Below are 7,438 nucleotides of genomic sequence, written 5' to 3' on the forward strand. Positions count from 1 at the left end.
TAGTGTGTATTACTTTTTGGGATTTAACTCCAAATCTGTAGTTTTAAGATTTTTCCTCAACAAGTATTACCTTGCTGCCAAATTTTATAATTCTATGTTAACCGGAAGTACCAAATGAATTTTGATTCCCTTCATAGTTTCTAAATATGCTTTTTTTGCGATAAAAACGGCCATATCTTTTTTCTAAGTAAATATAGAAATATGTATTTTATCAGGAAATCATGGGGCCATAGATCGGAGTATATAGTTTGAATTTCAACTCGATATCTTCAAGCGTTCCTGAGATAAAGGGTCGTGGCAGACAGATGGACGGACGGATAGACAGACGGATAACGGAGTGATCTTATAAGAATTCCTCTTTTCTTTAAAAAGTAGGGAACCCTTAAAATAAAATCTGTTACATGAGAAATGAATATTGGATTTAGCTTATAATAAAATAATAACCAATTATTTATTTAATAATTTAATATAAAAAAACAATCGAATACTTATGTTAAATGTAGAATTTTATAAAAATAATTCTATAGTCAATAGGTAGATTAGTATGAAAGTAATATGACTACAACAATATTAATTTATTATAATAGCTTTTCATAATAATATAAATCATGAAACGGTGGGTTTACATAATAAGTTTATGAAAAAGGGCATTCTGCTTGTGACTGTCCACTTACTTGAGCTATTTGAAATAAATAAAGAAATTACCTATATTTACTTATTTTATATGCTTATATAAGTATAATGTATAATGTCCATTGTCCAGTAAAATTAGGTATCAAGTATATTTAAAATATTTGTTTTATTCTTAGATACTTATCGTCATATTTAATATTCCATTTGAAATAATATATTTGATTTTTTTTTTTAAATAAACGTAACTTTCAGTACATTACACACGAATTACGCAAATATATTTATTATTAACGTCTAATTTATAGCCTAATCTTAACTAGGCAGTACCTACTATTTATATTTACTATATTAGAATGTAGAAAATATTATAAGATAAAAAATAAATTCGTCAAACACAATTCATTCACCCAATTTTTTTTAAAGAATGTATAATATAAACGTGCAAATCAGAAGAAAACTACTAAGAATGATCTGGCTACAACCGCTGTAACATCCAAACTCCTCTATTTGTATTTGGTATCTTAAGCTATATGGGAATCGGCATGTACTCTCTGAAACAAAAAAACAATATTATCTAAACGTATCAGGCTTAGCTATTCATCGATAAGTATAAAAAAATTAAAAAAATGAAATCAGTTTCACGCTGTATCCTGCCAGCAGCATGTTAGGCAGGGAGCATCGTGTTAAGACACTCCGTTCTCCAGTTGCGTGTTGAGTGGCGGAACTCAATGTCGGCATTTTGCCAGAGTGTTGAGGGATCGAACCCACAACTGTCGCATTAAAGCCACCTTGTACCACTGCGCCACGACGGCCTGTATAAAAATGTTTTTTTTATTTGTTTAATCTTAAATATGAATTACCTGTGCAAAATGCTGATAACGCTGTAGAAGTATTTGGAATATTTGATTGTACAGACAAATGGAAGAACGGACAAGAATTAATACTCCAGTAATCATTGCATGCACCTTGCATGTTGATTTCTATATTTCCAGTAGTGGCTATAGTCTGACATGTAACATCATTTTGATCTTGTCCTAACACTGAAGAGTTTTGCCTAATAGAAAAATATTTTAAATTAAAATTTAAAAAAATAATTAAAATGAAATAAATTATATTAATAACGGGTAACCAAATCTTACACTCTCTACACTTTTTTCACGCGAAATATTACAATTTCAGATAAGATAGAGCAGAGCATTCAATAATTAATAATGCTGTTAGATATATTTCAAAATGTCATATTTCATTTTGGTTCGTGTGTTTCTTAATTAAGTTATGGTTTTTGTGAAAAAAACATAAATGGGACTGTCAGTAGAATTGACCTCCTCCTCATCAATGTAAATTAGATGTTATGGTATTTGAAGAGTCCTTCCAAATGTCATTTTCTGTGTTTAAACAATACTGCTCTCCTCCGTGTCGATGTTAGTGGTCGATGATTGAGGTGCAGTTAGATTAGGTTTGTAAAATCATGATATCTTTAATTTAGTTATAATTTATGAGGATATGTCCTAAATCACAATCAATTTTACCTTGGTTGAACTACAACTCGAGAGTGACATATTACTAGGCTTCCAATACCAGCATTGGATCTTGTCACACGAATTCTTCTGTTGCCACTGTCACCATAGAAGTAATTAGGACTTATTGAATAAAAGTTTATATATCCTGGATCCACGTAGTCATCGAATTGCCTAGATCCAGATGAACCGTCAGGATACAACGATCCACAATTTGGATTTATAATTCTTCGCCCAACTGAAATTTTTCAATAAGTTCATTTTTATATAAGTATTTCTGGCTAAACTATACAAAATAATATAAGTTAAAAAGTAACGTTCTAATCATCAAATTTACTAAAAATAAACATTTTATAAGGAATACCTCGTTCAATGCTACTTAAAACAGGACTCATCGTGAGCTCTACATTTGTGCCGTCTGAGCTTAATGAAATTGTTTTAATATCATTGTGCATATCTCTCACCAGATTCCATACATTGTCGAATTGGTTAGTGGACGTGGCAAACAATATTCGTAAATCTGTAATAAATATTTTTCTTGTAATAAGTATTAATAATTATTTTCCTGTAACTTATCGTGTATTTAATTTTATATAATAGTCAATATTAGCTCACCTGGCACAGTTTCATTTAAAATTCTTGCCTGTTCCCAAACAAATTGACTGTTCTGCACAGCGGTACTTAATAAAAAGAGTAAGACCGTAGAGTTACCGCCGACGTAATTGGATGTCTTTTCATTTTCAAGTTCACTATGCATCATAACTCTAATGTTTGTCAAAGCTGATTCCAGATTGACACCAGCCAACACTAAAAGAAATGTATTTTGTTAATTTATCACTATTTCTACGTCTCTAATAATAGACAAAAAAATGACTTACTTGCTTGGTGTGTGGACATCGTATATGCAATGTGAAAGTCTGCTAACGAAAACGTTTTATTTAATATTATACTTCCATCGAATGCACTTAATAAGGTGACACTTGATCCAAATTTGCCGACTTCCAAATTATCCAGAAGATATGAAATAGCTGGATAGACAGCTTGGTACTGCCACGCTGCATCCACCACCAAGTACAGGTTCGTTTTAGGGCGAAAATCATTTGAAGTGGTTTCAGTTGTAACGCAGTTTAAATCATTCATACTGCTACCTTTAAATAAAATAAAAAAAGATTAAATATATCATGTACCTATAAATAATATCGGTCTCCAAGTCATTCGTTATTTACTTTTTATTATTTAGAATATTATTTATTATTCAGAATATTTATACTTACTGACATAAGTCTGAAAGTTAGTTACGGCACTGCTTACAGGTTGTTGAAGTCCACCTATTATTGTACCTCTTAAAGGCATATTGGTATCTAAAGCAGCCGCAAAAGCGTATGTTTCCGCGATGAGTTCAGTATTTAATATGAGCTCTTGACTTAAATTTCTACGATTACATGCTCTGCGTGTTCGATCATTTACACCGTTCTAAAAAAATTACAGTTTATTAATATCAATAAAAAAATATTATATTTTAAATAACTAGTTATTTATTCTAAGCTTACCCTCGGGCTGTAATACATGTCTAAAATTTGTGACAATTTAAGTGAACTTGAGCCTGCTACAGAAGATCTCAAAAGGCTGCCTAAAATAAAACCATCGATATCACCACGGATTTCTGGATCCGTCATTTCTACATTAATTCTACTGTGTAACATATAGAATCTAGGCGCCTGTGTCGAATTCCAGTTACCCGCTGTACCAATTGAAATCGTGGGATTCCCTCGTTCTGTATTTTGAATGAGTACAGCTTCAGCTAAATCACCTAAAACAAACTGCATTATAAAGTTACGTCCTTCTTATTAGTTTTTATAATATTAATATTCCTTTACAATTTTTTTATCATTTAGTAGTTTAACAAAATGGTCGATTGAACTACAAAAACTTCGCACCTGACAATGTCGTAGGATATAAGGATGATACAAATTGTTGTATGTTCGGATCGTTAATAATTGAACCTTTGGCTAACTCGAGAATAGGTATATTTTGGAATTGTGCCCCGCCTGCTATTCCAGCAAGTAAATGTCCAGCAGATACGGCACCCCATCTTGTAAAGACGACTCCATCTAAAATTGGACACTGGCTCTCTCCTAGTACCTGGCGTTCAGATTTCAAACCATTTAAGTTCGTATATTCAACATCGTCTTTAGGATTAAATTGTCTCATTTGTCCTATTTTATTGTATGAATTCCTGTAAATAAAAATAAATTATCACTTAAGGTATGTAAATAATACATAATATTTTAAAGATAATTATCAAAGTTATTATACTTACAAGGAATTTACATCAAAAATTTCAACGTCATCGTCTTTTCTAATTTTTTTAGCAACATCACGAATAGTTCTTAATACACGGTATTGGGCAAGGGAATTACAACTATTTTCATCACCACGAACCCTTGCATCCACAGTTGTTGAGAGCATATGGTGAAGAGCACACTGTAATTAGAAAGTAATTAAAATATTTAAACAATCTGTTTTTTTTTATTTATTTATATTTCGGCATTTAAAGAAGTATTACCTTGAAATTAGAATTAACTGTATTATTAGCTAAAACTTGTAGATTTCCAGGAATAATCTTTGTTAAAAGTAGCTTATTACGATGAAAAGAGTGAAACGTTGGTGCGTAAGGTAAGACGGTTGACGACGCTCCCATGTTACCTTCAGGTTGATGAAATTCTATGCCGTCTTGTCTATAACTAAAATATTTGTAAATAAAACATATTAATAATATAAAATGTATGTTTAATTGTTAATTATTTAAGTAACGCAATATTTACTTACGTTTGCAGTAACAGAACTACTAGTTGCCTCAAATCCATATTTACATTTGCGTTGTCTTCTATTTTACGGATGATATCAATTAAAATTGCCATGGTTGTAGGAGGTAAATTATTTCTATTTATTAATACAGGATTAGTATAACATTCTCTAAGTTCTGGGGCTACACTTGGTTGTGCAGTTAACTGAGTGTGTGCAGGGCGTGTTGCCGCCAGCATCGTAACAACAAATCCAAATATTAATCTGTAATTAGGTAATATTATTTTATAGTAAACATTGTAGAAAGTTTGGTTTTAGTCTTATTGATGCATTATATATGTTAAATTATATATAATAATCTAGCTATATGGCCAAATGTGGGTATGGTTTTATTATTGACAACAAAATTTAAATGATGACAACAGCACTAAAGCATTTGAATGACTGTACACCGATATCCGTATCTGTAGCGTATCAATATATTACATTTTATCAGTAAAATATATACATAAAAAGATTTAAAATATATTTAACAAAGTGCAGAATTTAAAATGTGTTAAATATTGCACCTATAATATTTTTTTATTATGACGAATAATCATTTGTCTTTTTCCGAATGATACAACTTAGGCTTCTACGTAAATACCAGTTGATATAAAACGAATAAAAATAGCATAATTAAATTATATATTTTAAACTCCTGCTCCTCTGGGCTGTTAAAATAATAACATGTTCCATAAATCTATACAAACGGAAACTTAACTAAACTATTTTCTCACTTGACAATTTCAATAACAATTTGAGCGTAGCAGGTACCAATCCAAAGAAATATAACTATTTTAAACTGTCTCCGTTCTTTTCATGAACAACGGTATTTTCACATTAATCAGCTTTCATAGGTATTTTTGATGAAAACTTAGGAAGAGAATAGCTTAACACTACTTCTTACACCAGTAAAAATCTTTACTTAAAGTATCTAATTCTTATAAGATTGGAATGTTTAAAATGTTTATTTAAATAATAAGATTCTATTGTAGCGCGTTTAGGAAACATGTGGTTGTAAACCTAACGACTGTAGGTTCGATCGCCATTGGAGATAGTAATATTAGATTAAAACAGGTTTTTTTTTAATTATCGGATATCTTAAATAGTTTATTCACTTAAGTACCAAGAGAATAGAAAATATAATAATATTAAGATCAATATCCACATTGTGGAAATTAGAATATGAATAATTACCTAACCATAACTATTCTTATATAGTGCATAATAAATATAGGTAGGTACTTACAGCGTCATAATTGCTTTCTTATTTCACAATATAATTTAAATAAAATCTAAATATATTACTTTTCACTACACTTTGCAATCATATAGATATATACATGTTCGTCACTAAAATTTACCGTATTTTTATATAGAATAAAAGAACAATGTGTGAATTGATATTATTCGGGCACACCTAGCGCATACCGAGTAAAGACTTGTAAAATAAAGGGCAGTATTACTCGATAAGATAATGAAAGCAGGTCTAGATAAATTCGTAGCTCATGATAGCCGTACTGTACGCGCTTATCTATCTATATCTATTTTTGCTGGCGATTACAAAGATAACATTGATTATGGTGAAACCTGTTATTTTTTTATTATGCTGATTTTTATTTAGGCTTGACTCTTGACCTATTTTTTTTATTTGCTTCTTATAATGGGACGAAAGTATAATAATGTTTATTGTAAGGTTTATGATTATTTATGTGAAGGCGAGTCGTGCTCGTGACACATGGTGCAGGAGCAAAGGGAAGGCAGGGAGGCAGCACAAGGTTCCCTCTGCGTACCAAGGCATGTGCGGAATATAACATGAAGATGAAAAACATCTATTCTTCATCAATTACTATTGTGAGGCTAAGTTAACATAAATTAAATGTTGAGTTAGATAGTTGCAAGGTACAGAAAAGTATAAGTGACAAAATATTAGTAACTAATAAGAAATTAAATAAAATAGAATTCATAATTTTACAGAGGTCTCAAAGACAAAAAATATCGACGAGGATGGGATTCGAACCCACGCGTGCAGAGCACATTGGATTAGCAGTCCAACGCCTTAACCACTCGGCCACCTCGTCTCATGGTAATCTTGACATATTTTATTATAACTAGATTTGATAACTTCTAAACTTGTTATAAATTTATTATTATTATATATTTAAAATATATCCATATATTTACATTATTAAAATTAATTATTAATGACGAAAATGTCTATTGGTATGTTTAAAATGTCATTATAGATTCAATGTAAGTTATCGTTTTTTTATTGTAATGAAAAATAATTTAAATATTTATTAAATGACCAATTATAGGTTAAGGCACATAAACTGCGTAAATACTTTTACATATTACAGAAAATTATTAATATTGAAATACACACCAGTGCCATCTATAAACATTTGATGAACTCAGTTAAATATCACTTTTTTTCGTCT

The 7,438-nt window shown here is 30.4% G+C and overlaps 1 protein-coding gene and 1 non-coding gene across 2 annotated transcripts; both read right to left on the reverse strand.

The window, feature by feature from the left end:
* Positions 1 to 447: 447 nt before the first annotated feature.
* LOC146535733 (uncharacterized) lies at positions 448 to 6,452 on the reverse strand. Its single transcript, XM_085190674.1, has 13 exons — positions 6,247 to 6,452; positions 4,980 to 5,219; positions 4,717 to 4,894; positions 4,471 to 4,634; positions 4,088 to 4,386; positions 3,701 to 3,960; positions 3,425 to 3,623; positions 3,029 to 3,298; positions 2,766 to 2,957; positions 2,515 to 2,670; positions 2,163 to 2,388; positions 1,494 to 1,687; positions 448 to 1,184 (listed from the first exon to the last, which is right to left on the reverse strand). Exons 1-13 carry the CDS (start codon positions 6,252 to 6,254, stop codon positions 1,051 to 1,053), a joined length of 2,520 nt encoding a protein of 839 aa, XP_085046800.1. The 5' UTR covers positions 6,255 to 6,452; the 3' UTR covers positions 448 to 1,050.
* Positions 6,453 to 6,996: 544 nt separating this feature from the next.
* TRNAS-GCU (transfer RNA serine (anticodon GCU)) lies at positions 6,997 to 7,078 on the reverse strand. The gene has a single exon. It is a non-coding gene; the product is annotated as a tRNA-Ser (tRNA).
* Between the last annotated feature and the right edge of the window lie 360 nt (positions 7,079 to 7,438).

Source organism: Heliconius melpomene, chromosome 10, assembly GCF_056956725.1.
Source record: "Heliconius melpomene rosina isolate 202511_hmr_F chromosome 10, ASM5695672v1, whole genome shotgun sequence".
In the NCBI taxonomy this organism is placed as follows: domain Eukaryota; kingdom Metazoa; phylum Arthropoda; class Insecta; order Lepidoptera; family Nymphalidae; genus Heliconius; species Heliconius melpomene.

What these genes read in the sequence shown, in the direction of transcription:
- LOC146535733 (XM_085190674.1), bottom strand. An exon ending in CAGTTAATTCTAATTTCAAG is followed by an intron (nt 4,635 to 4,716) that starts GTAATACTTCTT and finishes TTCTAATTACAG; the next exon opens with TGTGCTCTTCACCATATGCT. An exon ending in TTTAAATGAAACTGTGCCAG is followed by an intron (nt 2,671 to 2,765) that starts GTGAGCTAATAT and finishes TATTTATTACAG; the next exon opens with ATTTACGAATATTGTTTGCC.